General features: G+C 46.7%; 1 protein-coding gene across 2 annotated transcripts; it reads right to left on the bottom strand.

Moving 5' to 3' along the window:
* Window positions 1-7,337: 7,337 nt before the first annotated feature.
* Window positions 7,338-20,936, bottom strand: LOC136588081 (oocyte zinc finger protein XlCOF7.1-like). 2 transcript variants are annotated; one of them, XM_066587023.1, is made up of 7 exons: window positions 20,811-20,936; window positions 13,445-13,628; window positions 13,168-13,353; window positions 12,960-13,083; window positions 11,367-12,876; window positions 8,887-8,974; window positions 7,338-8,156 (listed from the first exon to the last, which is right to left on the bottom strand). In XM_066587023.1, the coding sequence occupies exons 2-6, from the start codon at window positions 13,538-13,540 to the stop codon at window positions 8,923-8,925; spliced, it is 1,968 nt and encodes a 655-aa protein (XP_066443120.1). In that variant the 5' UTR covers window positions 13,541-13,628; window positions 20,811-20,936; the 3' UTR covers window positions 7,338-8,156; window positions 8,887-8,922. The 2 variants fall into 2 exon arrangements, with proteins under 2 accessions (XP_066443120.1, XP_066443119.1); XM_066587022.1 differs by lacking the exon at window positions 8,887-8,974.
* Between the last annotated feature and the right edge of the window lie 453 nt (window positions 20,937-21,389).

The following is a 21,389-nucleotide window of genomic DNA, read 5'->3' as shown; positions in this document are numbered from 1 at the left end:
CCCTCTCCTCCCCTCAGTGCACTCCATCCCCATTAGCCCCCCTCCTTCTTTCAGTGCACTCCATCCCCATCAGCCCCCCCTCCTTCCCTCAGTGCACTTCATCCCCATCAGCCCCCCCACTTCCCTCAGTGCACTCCATCGCCATCAGCCCCTCTCCTTCCCTCAGTGCACTCTATCCTCATCAGCCCCTCTCCTTCCCTCAGTGCACTCTATCACCATCAGCGCCTCTTTCCTTCCCTCAGTACACTCTATCCCCATCAGCCTCTTTCTCCTTCCCTCAGTGCACTCCATCCCCATCAGCCCCTCTCTCTTTCCCTCAGTGCACTCCATCCCCATTAGCCCCTCTCTCCTTCCCTCAGTGCACTCCATCCCATTCAGCCCCTTTCTCCTTCCCTCCGTGCACTCCATCCCCATTAGCCCCTCTCTCCTTCCCCCAGTGCACTCCATCCCCATCAGCCCCTCTCTTCTTCCCAGAGTACACTCCATCCTTATTATCCCCTCTCTCCTTCCCTCAGTGCACTCCATCCCCATCAGCCCCTTTCTCCTTCCCTCAGTGCACTCCATCCCCATCAGCCCCTTTCTCCTTCCCTCAGTGCACTCCATCCCCATCAGCCCCTTTCTCCTTCCCTCAGTGCACTCCATCCCCATCAGCCCCTTTCTCCTTCCCTCAGTTCACTCCATCCCCATTAGCCCCTCTCTCTTTCCCTCAGTGCACTCCATCCCCATCAGCCCCTTTCTTCTCCCCTCATAGTTTAGGAATAAAAAATAAGTAGTTAATTAGAAATTTCAGAGACAGGAATTTGCAAAAGGTAAACACTCATGGCGGACCCACGTTATATTTCACATAAATCTTTCAAAACATCAGATATGCTCTTTTTGGGCTTACTGCCACCAGAGGTAAAAATGTATAGAAATATCAAGAAATAGCGAGTATATGAATAATTTCAGAAACACTTTGATAGTGAGGCCAGATGTCCTGTTATTTTTATATGCTCTTATCTGGGATTTTTACCAATATTAAACATTATTTCAACTGAACAAAATCACAGAAAAGGGAAATATAAATCACAAAAAAAACCTCACAGAAAGCGGACCTATATTTACTTATATACTAATTTTTAGGGAACTGGGGTCCGGGCAGGTGGAGGTCCCTGAAACTACCCGCAACCCCTGTCCCTACCTACTTGCTCCCCTAGGCTAAGCCCTAGGGCGACAACTGGGCGACAGACAGTCCCTAGCCTCACTAGGGATGTGGAGCAGGAGTCAGACTCACAGACAAATACAGAGGGACAAACACAAAGGCAGGTCAGACAATCCGGGTCGGCAACAGGAAAGGGGTCAGGCGAAGTCAAGTCCAAGGCAAGCAAGTCAGAATCAGGGCAACAATCCAAATAACGCAGGTGTAGCTGGAGACCAAACATACACTGGCAATCTTCATAAGGAACTGAGCAGTTTAAATGCTGTCAGAACTCCCGCCCCAGCAGCTGATTGGGGTGGGGAGCCTGACAGCAGCAAGACCCAGACATACGGCAGTGAGTGCAGACATCCAGCAGCAAGCGCAGAGCACGCTAGTCAGGATGTCATGGCAACGGCATCCGCCACATACCCAGCAACCCTATTACCCAGGCACCGCCCCCTGCGCACGGGAGCACATGCCCAGAGCTGGAGTCCGGGACCCCGGCGGCCAGGAGAGGTCACAAGGACTGGGACTCCCCTGCACCGTACCCCTAGCAGTCCTGGTGACAGGACCAGCGATGTGGGCATGGAGCCCCAGAGAGCCGCCGGTCCTGACACTAATTTTAATTAAGAAGACAAAATATATGGAGAATATGCAGCTGAAAAATAAACATTCAACAGCTGCTGTCCCGTCATCTGATTGTCAAGAATATCTCTTACAATATTATGCTTCATATAGAGATATAGTTACAGAATACAAGTATTAATAACATTAAGAAACAAATCACTATGTGACTGAGATCTGTCTTTCAAACTTGGAAATAGAGCATTAAAATCACCTGCGGGAATAAGCCCTTATAATAAATTTGTTCTGGCGTGCATGCCACATCCACATTGTTTGCAAGTGAGATTTATGACACGTTACTTAAACTGTAACTGCAGTTTTTAAAACTTTCGACATGCCAGAGCGCTGATGGGGATGGAACGCACTTTGATCAGTGGGGTGTTAAATGGTGAATTAGTTAAATATAATGTTAATAAAACTGAACTTTTAAATTCCTATTTTGAATCTGTTTTCTCTCAGAAAGTAGATGTAACATCAGCTGATCTCTGTGCTATTGGGGGATACAAGAATGCAGGCTATCTATAAGCTGAGAGATGATGAGGGAACACTTAGCTAACTTACATGAATTTAAGTCTCCAAGTCCAGATGAATTCCTAGGATACTGAATGAAACCGCAGAGGTAATTGCTAAACCACTCGCTGTAATCTCTGAAAATTCCTGGAAAACAGGAGAAGTCCCAGAAGATTGGAGAAGGGCAACTGTTGTCATGAAGGTGGATCCAGGAAACTACAGGCCTGTGAGCCTGACTTCTGTACCGGGAAAGATCTCTGAACAAATTATTAAACAGCATGTATACAAGTAGTTGGATGAAAACAAGTCATGCCAGACTAATTTCCCATGTTAGAATCATTGACTGGGTTGATCAGGGAAATACAGTAGGTATAGTATATCTTGACTTTAGTAAATAATCGACAAAGTATTTCATATCATCCTTATTGAAAGAAAATGACCAAATATGGAATTGACAAGGCAACTGATATGTGGGTTCAAAACTAGCTGAGTGATCATACTCAATGAGTAGTCATAAATGGCTGCACATCCAAGTAGATGATTGTGTCAAGTGGGGTACAAGGCTCTGCTGGGCTCAGTGTTGTTCAACATTTTTATAAATGAGGAGCGAGTTGAGGGGAAACTGATTAAATTTCGCCGACGACACAAAGCTAGGAGGGCTAGCTAACACTGGAGAAGAGAGAAGATTCAAAGAGATTTGGATAAACTTGAACAGTGGGCAGTGAATAACAGAATAGTATTTAATGGGGAGAAAAGCAAAATACAACTTGGCAAGAAAAATTTAAAAAGCATATACAGAATGGGAGGAATTGGGCTAAGCAGCAGATATGAAAAAGACAGGTATACTAATAGATCACAGGCTGAACATGAGTCAACAATGTGATGCAGCAGTCAAAAAGGCAAACACAATTCTGGGATGTATTAAGAGAAGCATAGAGTCTAGATCACAAGAGGTCATTATCCACCTCTACTCTTCCTTAGTAAGAGCTCATCTGGAATACTGGGTCCAGTTCTGGGCACCCCAATTTAAAAAAGACAGAGAAACTGAAGCAAGTTCAGAGAAGAGTTACCAAGATGGTGAGCGGTCTGCAAATCATGTCCTATGAGGAACAGTTCAATGATCTAGGAATGTTTAGCTTGCAAAAAAGAAGGCTGAGAGGAGACTTAATAGCTGTCTACAAATATCTGAAGGGCTGTCACAGTGCAGAGGGATCAGCCCTATTATCATTTGCACAAGGAAAGACTAGAAGCAATGGGATGAAACTGAAAGAGAGGAGACACAAAGTAGATATGAAGACAGTGAGGGTGATGAATGATTGCCACAGGAGGTGGTGAGTTCTCCTTCAATGGAAGTCTTCAAGCAGGCTGGACAGTCATCTCTTTGGAATGATTTAGTGATTCTGCACTGAGCAGGGGGTTGGACCCGATGACCCTGGAGGTCCCTTCCAACTCTACCATTCTATAATTTATTATGTCCTGATACATATAACCATAAAATTCTACACAGTTACTTAGCTTTCTCATAACTGTAGATTATACATTATTTGCAAAAAAAAAAAATCAAGCCTGCAGAAGGAGTTGTCGTTTTGCTGCAAAACTTGGGAGGGGTAACAACTCTCCTTAGGGAGAGCACCAAGAAGGTGAGTGAGGAGACCTTTAAAGCCATCCATGTTCCTTCGGGTAATATGCTAATAAGGAAGTTGAAACAATAGATGGCGCTACAGAAGTATTGTTCTATCTTCCTTATTAGGATATTACCCAGAGGAGCATGGATGGCCTTATAAGTCTCCTTACTCACCTTCTTGGTGCACTCCCTAAGGAGAGAGGTTAGCCCTCCCGACCCACGTCACAGGCCTCTCACTAGCCAAGCCAGGATCCTACTGCACACGGAGGGCAAAACCCCCGAAATAGCTGTCTGTGTATGGATTCTAGCTTGGTTTTCAAGTCCCAATCATTGCTCTACAGACCCGTAAAACGGGTCAAGCATTGATTTAAAGGAATGCTGCCATCCAATAGGTGGCACTGCAGAGGTATTGTTCCATCCTCCTTAACTGCAAAACTGAGCATGTAGTTACATCTCAGGCAGATATTGAAATGATTAGAGTTGCCACGTAATTAGATGAACAGTCTTGCCCCCTGAGACCCTAAAAGTGGTTCCACCCTTGGCCTATAAAAAAGGATCTCCGAGGTTACTTGTGTGTAGCGGACCTTTTTTTTCCGCTTTTTATAGAGTTTGTTGACCACTAGACACTCATACTATGCAATCAAGGAGTTTTTGCCCAGTTAACAGAGTTAAAGAGGGGGCTCATTATTGAAAATGCAAGAAGTTAGATGGTCCTACCAATGAAATACCTGCCACCTGGGTTGTTCTGACCAGACCAGGCGTTGGAACCAGTCGATACTTAACAGCAAGCACACAAGGTGACTGGGCTCAGGATGCTCTCAAGAGACAACCAGTAGAGAGAATCGTCTGATAAGCAGCTCCAGCTGTTTCATTGCCCGCCATCCATAGTTACAGGCCCGTCTGTCTGAACCATTCACAGGCACTTGGCTGAAGGATATTTGGTCTCACGGTGCTAATTACGTGTACTGCCTTTAACACTTACTGTTGCTTCCATTTTCAGCGGTGTTATGAACGATGAAACTGGACTACTATGAAGTGGAAACAGGTTGTCTTCAGCAACAAATCCAGATTTAGTTTGGGCACTAATGATGGTCATGTTAGTGTCTGGAGACCTAGGGATGATCGGGTCAATCTTGCCTTTGCTGTGGAACACCACACTGCCCCTACTGCTGGTTTGATGGTCTGGAAGGCCCATCATATACAACAGTCATTCACCCCTAGTAGTGGTAGGAAGGACAATGACAGCTCAGCGATATGTTCAGGACAGTCTGCAGCCATGTTGCCTCTTATGACAGCTTCCAAGAGGTATTTGCCAGTAGAATAAAGCTCAGCTGCGCACAGCTAGGGTCTCAGAGCAATGCCTCCACAACATTGCCACTAGAGATGAGCGAGTATACTCGCTAAGGCTAACTACTCGAGCGAATTGTGTCTTAGTCAAGTATCTGCCCGCTCGTCTCTTAAGATTTGGGTGCGGGTGACAGGTGAGTTGCGGCAGGGGGCAGAGAGAGATCTCCCCTCCGTTCCTCCCCGCTCTCCCCGGCCACTCCGCGCCCCCCACCGGCAGCCGAATCTTTAGAGACAAGTGGGCAGATACTCGACTACGGCACTACTCACTCAAGTAGTAAGCCTTAGCGAGTATACTCGCTCATCTCTAATTGCCACACTTCTGTGGTCTGCCCGGTTGTCAGATTTATCGCTAATAGAACATGTATGAGACTGTGGGACGTCAACTTCAACAGCCTTCAAGTTTACATGATCCAAACGCTCAGTTACAGCCAATGTGGAGCGATATGCTACAGGATACCATACGGAACCCGTATCATGTTGTGTATACAAGCTAGAGGCGGCCCAACAAGGTACTAGAGCCTCGGTGGCTGCCCGTGTCATATCTTGCATCCAAGCTAGAGACGGCGTAACAGGGTACTAGAGCCTCCATGTATCACATCTTGTATCCAAGCTAGAGACTGTGCAACAGGGTACTAGAGCTTCCCTTTAATAGTTCAGTTTTCTTCAATAAATGATACTTTTGCTCTGATATTGTAATCACTTCTTTATATCAATCTTACAATCACTCAGAGAAAGTTTCATCAATCCGACAACAACTTTTAGGGGAGGGATTGTTTTTGACAATGAGTGTATATCAGTACTATGCAATGTATCTTAAAATTTGCTTTGATGACATATACACTTATAAATACAGAAGCCTAATTTATGGAGAAAGTGTATATGTACCTAAATATCCTGTCAAAACAGGTGCTGCACTGGATCTTTGAAAAATGGCCTAGAAACATTAAAAAAAACGGCTTAGACTATGGTCTCTTGGCTCCACCTTCCATTAGTTCAGCAGATGTTGGGCTCTCTTGTTGACGACCTCCAACTTCTAGAAGCCATTAACTGACATGCTTCATCCGTTCTCCAGCCACCAGAATGCTGTGCTCCTGGCTTTTGATCTGCAGAGCACTGCCTTTTTAACCCTTTGCAATCCAATTTTGGATTCAGGGTTTTCTAGGGGGCTTTCTTTTTCTGCCATTATACAATGGCGCCATCTGCTGGCTAGAGCCAGTACTGCGGTATGGGACATGCTGGAGAGGCCCCCCGTCAACAGAGCGGTCAGTAATATACAGTAAGAATACCCTGCCGGATGTCTTCCGACATTGGAGCTATACAGCCTTCAATCAGAATGTCTTCAGACGTCAGACAGTGGATTGGCTCAACTTGCAATGTATGTCTGCGTATTGGATATCCAATACTATGCAGTAGCCTGACTGCCTGGCAGCGGAGGCCCCTTTTATGATATCACTCCTACCTGCTCAGAACCATCATTATTGGGGTATTTTCACACTGGGAAATTTGCCACAAAACCTGCATCAATTTTGGCGCCCTTTTGCTGTTGATTTTGGCGCAGATAGGCAGATGGAATTTGCTCTATCTGCGCTAAAAATTCTGCAAAAAGATGCCGCTTTTGACGCAGTCTTTGAGGTGGAATTCGCCTGGGAAAATTCTGTGCCAAATTTCGCCATGTGAACATACCCAATAATGAATGACAGAGTGGATCCTGATCTGTATAACCACAGGCATCTAAGTGGTTAAATACCTGAGATCAGAAGTTTCTAGGATCCCAACCATTACAGCTGAAGATCAGCAGTGAACGAGAGCCAGATTCTCACAGTGATTGCACGATGCGATCACCATGACATACATGAAGGGTGTGGTGCACCAACTAAGGGGATTCCATGATGTACGTCAATGGTGCGAGTAAGGGTTAAATGAATATTAAGGCACCTCACAAATTATAAATGGAACATTTCTGGCACTAGATGGTTTACAAAGAAGCACATATGGGGCACCAAAAATATGAGAATACACCTAAAACCTAAGCTCGGTCTTTAACACAAGTTATTATTGCTGAAAGAGTAGAATGTATTTATTTTTCCAACCATATAAAACATTTACATAAAATAAGTAAAAATTATGTTGGGACAATAAAATTTAATTTTGCACCACACAGAACCCAACATTGTTCCATTTAAAGCCGAAAGTTGTCCATACATTAAGGATTTCAGAGGGGCGATTTCTGTAGGACTTCCCTGTTCGTCTAGGACAATGCCATCAGTTACAAGGACAAATCACTGATTGTTCTCTGAAGGTATTATGTGACCTAGTCTGTGCTTCCTTTCTTGGGATGCAGACGTGTCATTCGATATGAATCTTCAGCAGCTGACGACCAAAAAAAATCCAACATGGCAGATTAACTTGTCCAGAAATGTGCCACCGGTGAGCATCGGTCACGCTCATTCCTCTTGTGAAGAGGCGCCAATAGCAGAAAATGATCTAAATTCACCTCTTCAGTAATCCAAAATCTGTCGTGTATGGCCAGCCTAGTTCCACTTATTACCTTATATGGTTGTAGATACTTCAATATCTCATTCTCCCAATGTCTAATGAAAAGCGTCCAGGAAGATGAACGTTAATAAGGTCTTTGGTGGGTTCCTACAACTACCTGATTCTTTTGTCCTCATGCTGCCTCTGAGATTCGATAGTGAATTCAATACAAGGAATTTCTGGTTTTGAGTGGAAAACGGCTTTAGATTGTTTAAATAGATGAACCTGAGTTAAGAGATTGCACATTATAAAGTATTTTCTTCTCCTGAGAGGCTCCCTGTAGTATTATCATCAGCCGTCCTAGCCATAGGCAGAACCATGGAGGTCAGGTACAGACTCCTGCAATACAAAACAGACATGACTTATTTTCATATATTACACAATTCAGATATTAAGTAGGATTTTTACAGTATTATGGTACAAAGTGTTGAAAGGGACCCATCAGCATGTTTGAGCCCCATGATCTACATTATCAGGCTCAAAGGGTGAGGGAGCAGGGGGTCCGCGAAGCTGTCTCATACTTACCAGGTCTCCCGTGCACAATGAGAGCGTGTGCATGCGCCCATTTCTCCACGGACCACCCTGCTCTAGCACCTTTGCATCTCATAATGTAGTTGAAATGTGCTGACAGGTTCCCAAGGACTGGGGTTGGTGGGGAGCAATCATGGGACCGTTGGCATGGCTCCTCCAGAGCAGACATGACAGTGGCAACTACTCTGCAGTTTTCCATTAACCACCACAACCTCTAAAGAACTGCAATAAAGCTCCAATTAAATAAGACATTATTACAAGTCCTGCTACCTCAACAGGAATGTGTAGTGAAATAATTTCTATCTGTGACCCTGTCTACAGAAGCTTCCCCTCATTTGCAAGACGCCATCTTCAGCAGCCGTAATGATGAGTGCAGAGAGATGTAAGATACATGTATATTACATAGCTACAACAGAACCCCCCATATACGCTCACGGTTCTCCTACTACAATAGTTCCTGTTACTCCACACTATATAGCCCAAACCATGTGGATACTAAAACACTGCATCTATCAGTGGATATGAAAAGTCTACACACCCCTGTTTAAAGGCCAGGCTTTTCAACAAAGATGAATCATTTCAGATTTCTCTCCCCCGCCATGTGACCCGTTATCTGTACAATTCCACTGAAAAACAAAAATTATTTAGGGTGGAAGAATAAAAAGTACAAAACTACAATAATGTGGTAGCATAAGTCTGAACCCCCTCCTATATTAAGGCCTCATGTCCACGGGCGGCTGGGATTCAGCAGGCAGAAGGATCGTGTGATGTAGCGTGCCTACGATCCTCTTACATGCCATATGCCTGAATGTGAAGCTTCCCCTACCCCACGGGGCGCGCCCACATTCATTCAAGTTATTATTTACCAACACAGCCACAATAAATAGGAACAAATGCGAAAACTACAACTCAGCGTTACAGCAATTTACGGATTCTCCCTCCCAATGTATGAGGTGCCTGCTATATGCCCTCCCTCCATAAAAATGGCAGTCCCAAGACCACAGTAATAAAAACCAGAGAAGCCTTAAATAGGGCCCCAACAAACTATACAAAAACAGCCACATTGGGGTTTAATAATAAGGTTCCGGCGCCCCTCTGAGGGATGCGAGCCAACGTCCCAATCTATAAGTCCCAAGTAGATGGAGGCAGATCTCTTTAGAAACTAGCCATTGATTTACCCACTGCAATGTTTGAGATAGCAAAGAAGCCATTTCCAAGCTTGAGTTTGTACAGAGTGCTGCCCCCATCTCCTGGAGGACCCCATAGCAGTGATAATGAAAAAAATACCACGAGGTCCGCTGTTCGTTGGATGACTGTAATGTGACTGACAGCAGCAACATTAAGTGACTTCCAGAGTGCAAGCGTCTTCACCGCACTCCTGAAAGCCATATCCACATGAAGAATTAGCAGCTCTTCAAGCGATGGCAGATGGATGTCTGAAGCCCCCGCTGGAGAGCGCTCGCGATTCTTGGTGGGAGACAGGCGATTGTTCCAATCTTGTTCTGGGAAAAGTCCCATACGTGGGATCAATGCCATGGGATCGCTCCACTCTATAGTGTACCATTTTCTATAAGGCTTTATATGCGCACACCATGTGACTCCAGAAGAAACTTACAAAGTTCAGCCCCGACTACGGGTGCTTTTATAGGAAACGATCATCGCTAGTGAATGTAGGTGGAGCAGCCGGGGATCGTTCCAGCCCACCCGCCTCCATCCACAGTAAACCAGCAGCTGTTCATAGACATGACTGCCTCTTTACACGGACGATCAGTCGTTCTGTTTTTAGGCCTGCGGAAACTGAACGACGAACAAATTCATCAATCGTCGCTCAGGCATTTAGACTAAACAATAATTGTTCCGATTCTCGTTGATCGCCGGGAATCTGAACGGTTTCTTGGCCGTGTAAAAAAGCCCTAACTGACTAAACCCCCCCAACCCACTGTTCACTTTCAAAGGGGTCCAGGAAATTGAAATGTGGGAAGTTGGTTTGTGGGTCCTCACATTATACACTTGCGTTAGCGAACAATACGGCTGTCTGAGAAATAGAACATGGCAGTCGCCTGTGATTTTCTTTCCAACTTATTTTATTAGGACATTAAAAGTGTTGTCTGGTGGATTGTCTTTCCACATGCTTACATAGCTATAAGATTATAAACGGACCTATACTCACCGTTGTAAGGGTCCTAACTAGAGATGAGCGAGTATACTCGCTAAGGCACATTACTTGAGCTAGTAGTGCCTTAGCCGAGTAGCTCCCCGCTCGTCTCTAAAGATTCGGGGGCCGGCACGGATGACAGGTGAGTTGAGGCGGGGAGCGGGGGGAGAGAGGGAGAGATCTCCCCTCCGTTCCTCCCCGCTCTCCCCGCCCGTCGCCGGCCCCCGAATCTTTAGAGACGAGCGGGGAGATACTCGGCTGAGGCACTACTCGCTCGAGTAATGTGCCTTAGCGAGTATACTCGCTCATCTCTAGTCCTAACTATCTCCACTTACTTCCAGGACACAGATCGTCGCCGTCTAAGTTAGTGATCACTGCAGCCAATCACTGGCCTCAGCGTTAGCATCACTGAAATCAGTGCTTGGCCCCAACAGTCAAGAGCTTAGATGACATGTAATATGAAGTGAAAACCCGGACGGACCAAAGTGGTAGAAACCTTGAAACGGTGAATATAGGTTAGCTTATTTCCCTCCTCATCCTCAGACAGCACAGAAGGGACCATATGTATATGCTGCCTTCGGACTCGGGGACAGTAACATTACAGGCAAGGCAAAATTTTCTGTTTTATGGCTATGCAAGTGTGCAGAAAAAGAAAAAAGTAAAAACCAGCAGACAACCCCTTTAAAAATCACTAGCGAATGTCAAAAACAGGCAAAAGGGCAACTAAATTCCCTCTGGTTGTGAGGTTCTCTCATTGTAAACACTTCTATTTCAGTCTTATGGATCCCTGTGAGAATGACACGAGGGGAAATATTAGGGCCAAATGCACATGAATGTTGTATGTAAAATATTAAAATGTTTACTGATGAACAGATTGATGCCGAAGGAGCTCGGAATTGCATGAAAATCCCTTCCCGCATTCAGGGCAGTATCGCAGTCTGTCTCCAGTGTGAATCCTTTGATGCCTTACGAGAGCGGATTTAAAGGAGAAGCACTTCCCGCACTCGGTACAAGTGTACGGCTTCTGTCCTGAATGAACAGCCATGTGTCTAGAGAGCTCCGATTTGCAAGCAAAGCCTTTTCCGCATGAGGCACAAATCAGCGCTACATCTCCTCGGTGGACGACTCTCTGATGCTTGGAGAGTCCTGACTTTCGCATGAAGAGCTTCCCGCAATCTGTGCACATGAGAGGATCACTCTTGAAGTGGCTTTTCTGATGCTGTAGGAAATGTTCACTGCTATAGAAGCATTCTCCACATATAGAGCAAGAGAATAATTTATCTTGGCTGCCGAAATGCTGGTAGTCAGGCTGATGAGAGTCTCCTCCCGAACCATCTCCGGCATCCAGCCCGCTCCCTGAACTGGCCCCGGCTTCAGCGTGTGCCTCTTGATGCAACATGAGATGAGCGTTTGAAATAAAAGTTTTGCCACATGTGAGACAATCATAGAGCCTCTGGAATGCATGGGTTTTCTGATGCGTGACCAGACCTGACCGGCTGTAAAATCCCCTCCCACATATTGAACATGAATATGGCTTCTTGATATGAACCTGATGGTGGGTAACAAGTTCAATTGCATTGTTGAAACATAGTCCACAGATCTGACATTTAAATACTTCTGCGCTCAAATCCGGTTTTGGAATGGGGTTGCGGGTAAAGGATTTCCTTCCATTTACTACTGAACACTTGCTTGCTTTAATATGACCCTCTTGGTGGGTGACCAGAGCCGACTGAGTAGGAAGACACTTTCCACATTCAAAGCAGATAAAAGATGGAGAATCTGTATCCTCAACCGTATGGTCAAGAGCTTCTGTGAAAGATCCTTCATGAAGTGAGACATTTTTGTCCTTATGTGGAGTTTGAAGACCCGAAGGAAGAGACTTCTGATACAAGTTGTTAATGGAATTCTTAGGCTTCTTCAGGACCTCACAATCTATTTCTTTTTCATTATCTGACCAATTATATTCTTCACTGTCCTCAAATCGAGTTGGAGACTGATCTGGGATGGTAATAACGTCAATGTCCTCATGATTCCCCCCCTCACTTGAGTCCATTTTTCCAGTTATAGAAGTAAATGGAGATTGTACTGGGTGATCAATAGGTATATAAATGTCAGTATCTATCATATCCTCTTCTTCATACCCAACAACTTCCATATGCACCGAGCATGGTGAATACTGTTGCTTATAATCTGTGTCTTTGTAGATGTCCGTGCCCGATAGGTCTTCATTTTCCTCACAGGAGATGGACTCTTCATCTAGATTATTAAACAAAATATTTGGGCGTGAAACACATTTTGAGAGTTCTGTAGTGGAATGAAGGTTTGAAGGTTCTGATGAGGAATCATCAGGCATTTCCTCAATATTTTTGTGACCTGTTTAAAAGAAATATATCATTTTAGAAATATCACCAAACATTACTAAGATCCTGATTATTAACCTTCAAACCATCTCTTACCCAGTGACGTGAGGAGCCTGAGATTCTGAGTTATTACATCTTGGTACAGATCCTTGTGTCCTTCTAGATACTCCCACTCCTCCATGGAGAAGTAGATGGTGACATCCTGATATCTTACAGGAACCTGACAACACAATGATACGGTCATCCTTCACACACCTCTATTGCCGTTACTGTACAGTGTCCCAGCATCCCCGGCGGCGCTCACCTCTCCAGTCAGCAGTTGAACAATCTTGTTGGCGATTTCTAGGATCTTCTGATAATTAATTGTCCCATTTCTTTCGTAGGGAGGTGAAGGCTCTCCAGTGGTGCTCTGAGTCTCATCCAGGTCTTCTGATTCACTACAACTGCTGGCTGATTTACTCCCATCAGTCTTCTTCTCAATAACATATTGCTATGAAGTTAGGAACAAAAATTGTTACTCCTCAATAGAAGCAGTCAATATTTACTTAAGACCCAGTATTATGACAATAGACACTTCTCACCCCTCCAGTCAACAAGTAGAGGATCCTGAAGGTCAGACTCAATATAGTTTCTGTCAATTGATCTCTGTCTTTCTCCATCTTAAACTTATCAAACATATCCTACATGCAGGTTGAACACAAACACATGGAGAGACTTCACACCACCGGCTGGGTTTAATAGACACACATTTCTTGCCAACTGACCCTATTAAAAACAAAAAGAAGAGATATATTGAATGTCATATTATAAAAGGTAGCTATACAAAGCAGTGCATGAGGGATCTAGGAAGGCATGTTAGGTGCCATGTTATATTGGTGTAGTATAGAGGGCAGGGGTTCTCCACCGGTGGACTACACCAGCTGTACAAATGCCAACCAGAACACTTATCCCAGACACGTTCCTGTCTTCTATGCACTCAGGCACTCAGTTCACGGTCTCCCCATGTCCTACACCAGGCTTCTTTGCACACAGCAATACCTACTGCTGGGGGGCTGCTCCAAAAACTGTACATATCTGGACAGCGCAGCTTAGTAACATAGTATGTTAAGCTGAAAAAAGACTTAAGTCCACCCATTTAGCCCGTCACCCCCCAATGTTGATCCAGAGGAAGGAAAAACCCCTATGAGGTAGAAGCCAATACTCCTCCTTAAAAGGGGGAAAAAAATCCTTCCTGACTCCAATCTGTCAATCAAAATAATCCCGAATTACCGACCTTTTGAGTAATCAGTGATATAACATGTAATATTGTATCTCTCAGGAAAGCTTTACTCATGTCACTGTCCACATAGCAACAATCCAATGGCACTTCTCTGGGCAAGAGCTAAAAATTAGAGTCCTCCTAGAGGTGTCGTGTGTTTAGAAGCTGCGATCTGGGGAGACTTTCATGCCAAGTGACCAGGACTGTGGGGCGTCAATGACACAACGGGGACACAAAGGAACCTTGATGGCAATGTTAGTTGCTAACATATGATCCGGAGCCTGTGTTGTGTCTTCAATGACATCATGGGTGTATAAACCGGACAGGCGCGCTCGCGTAGGTCTCTGTCATTTCCCATCCCCTTTACCTGCGCTGGACTCAGCTGAAGGTGGGACGTGCGCAGGAGTGACCGGACGCCGGGATCTCGTGGACCCCATTACCTGCTATGTGGACACCAGTGTTTAGGAACGTGTTAATGTTTGTAATCTTATGAATGCCCCTGTGCATATTTTATTGGTGACATCACACCAGAGTTTAGTTACACTGATTTATGACCTCACATTTCTAATGATTTTCTATCCTATACATGTAACTTTGTGGAAATAGCTGTAAGGGCCTCTTCACACGACCGTATTTGCACACGTAAAATATTCACGCGCCAAACACAGAGAATAGGACCTATTGATTTCAAATGGGTCATTCTGATGAGTGTGTTCGGCGCGCACAGAAAAAAGTAGGACCTGCACGCACTTCTCATACTGCCCGACGGGGCCACCATGGACAGAAGGCGTGGGACCATATGTGGGCATGTGGGAAGAGGTAGCAGCACATCTTTTCCAGAAGAGCAAAAGAAAAATACTCCTTTTGGCATTTTCAGGTGTTTTTTAAGCCAAGGAGGAGTCTGCAATTTGCATAATTCAAATTAACAATACACAGGCATACATGGGGTTAAAAACGTATTATGCAGGAAACATTCCTGTAACTTTTAACGATGCTTCCTGCATAGAGAGACTTCTAAACCCACTTCATATTGTACCCTGAACAGAAGGCAACTTATCGGAAAGATGTCACATACCGACTGTCACAGAACGCTCTCACCCGGTAATAACACCCCTTATATGTCGTATATCTATACACACGTGCAGAGGATTATAAATCATATTTCAATAGAACATGTAGAGACCGACTAAGTGGAGGTAAGTTAACACAGATGCCGCTGGGCAGAAGTGAACATCTGCCAAGCAACAAACTTCCATTGGTCAGTGGTTAGAGCCACTCAGCTGCTGTTACCAGCCGGCTCCCAAAACCCCCCAGAGCAGGGCAAGAGGTGAAGTAAACACAAATGTGGCGGGAATGTGCTCAGCCAAGCAGGGATCAAAAGGCAGCTCAGTACCAACTATTAAAATTCCAAGCATTTCTAAGGCGTTTCTATATTTTTACCAGTTACCAGTAAGTGTAATCACACTTTTACGCTCTCACCCATGTTGGCAGCCCTGGAGAGCTATAAAAAGAAGCCAATATCTAGAGAGGAATAATGGTCTGCAAGACTTTTTGGCCAAAGGAAAGCTCAGCTACAGGATTTAAACGAAGACTATAATTGCTCTTCTCTGCTCGCCCCACCACCTGCGCTAGCGACCCTCGCCCGTCACACCTCCTCCGGTCCCTCTCCCCAGTGGTCATCTCCCATCTCACCACTATATTCAACCTCTCTCTGACCTCTGGCATCTTTCCCTCTCCTTTCAAACACGCCATCATATCCCCACTGCTAAAGAAGCCGACTCTGGACGCGACTGATGCTGCCATCTACCGACCCATCTCTAATCTCCCCTTCATCTCCAAAGCCAACGAGATAGCTGCCTGGTCCACCTGCCAACAGCAGAACGGCTAGCTGCACAACCCCTATACTTCCCCTGAAGGTGCAAGAGAAGATTCTCAGAAGATCTCCCATCTCCAGTAACATCAAGGTGAACCAAAAGGCAGTGGGAAGATTCTTCCTGGTCATTACTTGGATCACTGAAAAAGGAAGGCAAGATTATCCCCTGATTTTTATGCAACTCTGAAACTACTTTTAGAACAAAAGTGGGTAAAGTTCACATAGTTACTCTATCCCAGGGGTGTGCGTATATGCGGTGCAGAGGGTGCAGTTGCACCTGGGCCCAGGAGCCCATAAAGTCTCTCTTCCCCATATTGCAAACCAATACTATCAATGAAGCTTTATAGTTGGGGGTTCAGTTCCAGATTTTGCACTGGGGCCCGGCAGCTTCAAGTTACACCTCTACTCTATCCTCTAAAATGGTGCTATATGGAGGAAAAGCCGAGAGGGCACCAAGCTCACCAACTCTTCTAGCAGTAGTAATACCCAGCGAAAAGGCTACTTTACTGAAAAGAAACATTTTCCAAAAGCTTCAAAAAGAGGAGCAGACAAAACTGATAAACCCAAGTTTAGGTTCCATGAAGGAAACCCTGGCCTCTCTCCAGTTCTAACGCTTCACGCAGGACGACTGATGGCTAAATGACTGCACAAGCGCCGACGTCACTGCTAAGTTGTCAGCGCCCGCGCAGAGCGTTTAGACAAATGGCTGACTCCTCGCTCAGCGCTGCACATTCTATGCATACACCGGGCGGACAGCGTTTACACGCAGTGAGAAGTCAGCGGACCAGAGATTTTTTTGCTAGTTGAATGTGAGTAAATGAATAGTAAACGATGTTTTGCAATTAGACGTAATGATTATCCAGCATTTTCATTTGTTTGAACAAATTTTGCGCGATTATCGTCCGTGTAAACGGCCTTCAAGCGTATTTGCTGTCACAAGCCTCTTGACCCAGGAATGAAAAGCTAACTTTTAAATCAAGAAAGGCACTAAGAGCTGATAGTTCTAGGTCTGAGACCCTCCTCAAGATCCGCCTGTAAAACTTCAAGTATAAGAGGGATGTCTGGTTCTTTGAAGGGATCTAGCCTGCCCTGAGCACAACGTAAAGGCCTTCCACTCCCCGAGATAAATGTCAGAAGTGACTTATTTTCTGCTAGTGAGTAACGTAGATATCGCAGGATGGGTAACCCCTATGTTTTAATATCAGCCTTTCAGCATCCATACTGTCAAACATAAGTTCGGGATTTGGGGGTGGAAGACTGGACCCTGAAATAACAGATGCCTTCATGCGGGAAGTATCCAGGCTGGTCCACTGCCAGGGATGAGAACCAAGGTCTCCTGGGCCAAAACGGAGCAATCAGAACGACCCAGGCTTTGTTGAGTCTGATCTTCTGTATTAGTAGAGAAATTAAACATAAGAGGTGTAAAAGCGTCCAAGACCTAGGCGATGGTCCGAGGGATGGAGAGAGTAAAACCTCCTGGTTGTACATTGTCTGGGTTGGCAAATACATCTATTGTTGGGACTCCCCACTTCTCTATCAGATTTAGGCAATACTCTGATTGCTTCAGTCTGACCCTGCTCAATCTACTACACCACTGTCTTTTCCCACCAAGGTGGCCTGCCATCAAGGAAAGGATACGTTTCGGCCAGTGAAAAAAATCCCATTGGTTAAAGCCATCAAGGAGTGGGATGTCGTTCCTCCCCAATGATTGAGGTATGACAGCTGTTGTGTTGTCTGTTAAGAGTCTCACATCCTTGTTCTGCACCTGAGGAAGATGGGTCTTCAAGGTGTAATAAATCACTAGAATCTCCTTGTAGTTTGAGAACTGTGCTAGATGAACAGGCTCCCACAGGCCATAATGAAACCCCATCTCCCCATGGACTGCTATCCGTCATCAGGCAGATTAATCGTCTCTTGGATACAGGAACCCCCAAGGACAGATTGGACAGTTGGGTCCACCACAGAAGGGAAAGCCTGGCTGTTGAGGCAATGCAGATCATTTGGTCTAGTGACAGGAGATCATTGTTCCATCCTCGAAGAATGTCCCGTTGAAGAGGGTGAGATCGGAATTAAGCCCATCCGACAGCTGGAATGCAAGACGTCATTAATCCTAACATGGAAAGGCCTGTCTGATAGTACAAAAAGGGGTCAAAAAAGGTCTAATCCTCATTAGCTCTTAAGGGACAAACAACATTTAGCAAGTAGAGTCAAGCAAAATCCCGAGAAAAATGCATCTGGTTGAGGGTGTCATACTGGACTTCATACTGATGTTCCAACCAAGGTCTTTAACAAACATTTCTGATGTCCTCCAGAAGTCGATGTTCTGATCTTGACACCAGAAAGTCGTCCAGATAAGGGGATAATCACAATGTCCCTTTTCCTGATGTAGGCCATCATCTCCGCCACCATCTTTGTGAAGACTCTTGGAGCTTCAGAGATGCTCCACCGAAGTGCTTTGTACTGGAGATGAACCAAGTTGCCTTGAAGAAATACTGTGACTCAGATATTTCTGCTAAGCAGGATGGATTGGAACATGATAGTACCAACCCTGTAGATCTACTGGCACCAAAGACCCTGGATGAGGCAAGTTTATGGCAGGAGCTCTGGACTCAAATCTTGAAATGCTTGTAAGAAAGGAAAAACATTTTTTTTTACTGTAACCCTGAGAGATCCATTGTGAAAAAGAGTGGAATAAAGGCCCTTCTGAACTTGGGGACTTCAATAAGAACCCCTTATTATTTAACAACAAGCTAACTTCCTCTTCCAACGCCCGTCTCACTGGATCCTGTATTATCGAGTCTGTAGTAATGTTCTTGAACTTGAGAAGAAGCCCCGTTTTTAGCGTATCCAGAGCCCATGGACCTGCCAGGATGAAACAAGCAGCGCTAGACTTCTTCTGCCGTTAGTGCGGAGACTCCGTGTTCTTAGGGTCATTCTGAGGCTCAAGTGAGAAACCACTGGTATTTTTTGAAAATTTAGACTTCTTGGAATCTGAAGCTTTTTGACTTTTGTTCTTGAATTGTTGTTTATGAAAACGAAAGGAACTGGAAGATCCAAGCAGAACGGGGAAGTCTTTTTTTCCCGTCAAAAGCCTTTCAAGATCATTCAGAAGCGGGGCAAACAAGGAATGGCATGCAGTCTGTTCTTGGAGGCCAAATCCCCCTTCCAAGACTGAAGCCATGAGGCCCTACGGCTGAATTAGACAAGGCTGTGGATCTGGTGGATAGCCTTGGTGACTGCTGATCCTAGAGAAGGACGAGAAGATACAATGTTTTCCCTCAGTCTCATCTCTGATATGTATTTCTAGTTGTGTAGCGCCCTCCCATGCCCATCCGCTCTACATCTGGAGCATCAGGAGGGACCCCACATCTTCAAAGCGAAGACCAGCCTTCCTGACCATTCCTGCCACAGGAGTATCAGCTTCAGGTCATCTGTCCCAACGGTTGGAATCCCCCCCCACTGAAGGGATACTTTCTCTTGATAATTCTGGGTACAAAGAACCTTCCCATCCGGATTCTTCCATTCAGTCTTAGTCAAACTCTTCCATTCTTATTAATAGAAGATGTTTGGGACCTTCAGACTCAGAATCTTCAACAGATCTTGTAGCTCCAGTACCTTCAATATCATGGTAGCTCTGCCTGCTTTACCCTCTCAGAACCCTTCCCACATCACCCGAGGAGGACAGGTCAGAGGTCACGGATCATTCTCATCTCTATCCACAGACTCCCCGGGGGAGGAGTCAGACCCCCCGCATGAACCGGAGGGACAGAGGGACCTTTATGATAGGACTGGAGCTTCTCAGAAGAACTTTTCACCTCTTCCCTACAATCTGTCTTCTAGAACAGGACAGAGAAGAGGGTCCAACCCCCTCCCCCCCCCCTCCCCATCAGCTTTGACACAATTGGGGTGGCCGGGGGGTGAGGGGTCCTCTACGAGGCAGGTCCTCTCCAGGGGTGGCCGGGAAGGGGGAGAGGTGAGGGGTCCTCTCCAGGGGTGGCCGGGGGGTGAGGAGTCCTCTATAGGGGCGGCCAGGGAGCTCCTTTACGGGGGTGGGGGCCTCTCCAGGGGTGGGGTCCTCTCCAGGGGTGGCCGGGGGGTCCTTTACGGGGGTGGGGTCCTCTCCAGGGGTGGCCGGGGGGTCCTTTACGGGGGTGGGGTCCTTTACAGGGGTGGGGTCCTCTCCAGGGGTGGCCGGGGAGGGGGGCGAGGGGTCCTCTCCAGGGGTGGCCGGGGGTGAGGGGTCCTCTCCAGGGGTGGCCGGGGGAGGGGGGCGAGGGGTCCTCTCCAGGGGTGGCCGGGGGTGAGGGGTCCTCTCCAGGGGTGGCCGGGGGAGGGGGGCGAGGGGTCCTCTCCAGGGGTGGCCGGGGGTGAGGGGTCCTCTCCAGGGGTGGCCGGGGGTGAGGGGTCCTCTCCAGGGGTGGCCGGGGTCAGAGGTCCTCTTCCGGGTCGGGATTATAACCCCTCCCACTTCTACCTATCCTGCTTGGATACTGCGGCTTCCTCTTCCCTGCGGGGTGGATTCTGTTAGGTGTGCTTTACCGGCCTGATATACTGGACACTAGTGTACAGCGGCAGCCGGCGCTGCTGGACCCCGGTACACCGGGTCCTCTCCGCACCCGCCGTGTGGTAGGACATGGCGGGGAGAACATTCGGGCTTTGGAGTGGAGGACAGCCATCACGTGGGTCTCGCCGCTGACGGGCCCTTCATCTGCGGAGCACCGTTCTCAGCGATAGGCGGCTAGTACCGGCCTATCACACGGCCCGATGTACGGGGGTGTTTGGCGCGGTAGAGGTGGGGGAGGGCTAGCAGTCTTACCTGCACCCGCGGGGACACACAGCGGTCGGTGACTCCCCGCAGCCCCAACAATGACAGACAACACATCCAGCTCGGAGATGCTCTCACTTCCGGTGTGCGGGGTCAGCTGACCGGACGGTACAGGCGACATCCTAGTGACCTGCAGGACCTGCGGTGACGTCACGCCCATGTGACTCGTGTGGGAGGGAGGATGCATGCTTGAGTTCCCTAGGAAGCGCTCATGTGACTGGACACGTGACTCTGCGTGGGAGGAGCTGGAGTTCCCTAGGATGCTGTAGCAGAAAAGTTGGTCTGGAGCTGAAGAGCTTGTGGGGCTTCTTACACTGTATACGGGGGAGCCGCAGCCGGGATGGTCTGTGCAGTACTCGCTGAGGGCACTACAACTGCAATGCATAGACTGTCGGGGCTCTGGGGTGCGATGCTCTGCATGGACTGTTGGGACTCTGGGGTGCTGTGCTCTGCGTGGACTGTTGGGGCTCTCGGGGGGATGCTCTGCATGGACTGGGGTGCGATGCTCGTGTGGACTGTAGGGGCTCTGGGGTGCGATGCTCTGCGTGGACTGTTGGGGCTCTGGGGTGC

The sequence above is a fragment of the Eleutherodactylus coqui genome, chromosome 13 (assembly GCF_035609145.1).
Source record: "Eleutherodactylus coqui strain aEleCoq1 chromosome 13, aEleCoq1.hap1, whole genome shotgun sequence".
Lineage (NCBI taxonomy): Eukaryota > Metazoa > Chordata > Amphibia > Anura > Eleutherodactylidae > Eleutherodactylus > Eleutherodactylus coqui.
The sequence above is the reverse complement of the archived record's forward strand: the minus strand, read 5'-3'. Positions and strand labels throughout refer to the sequence as shown.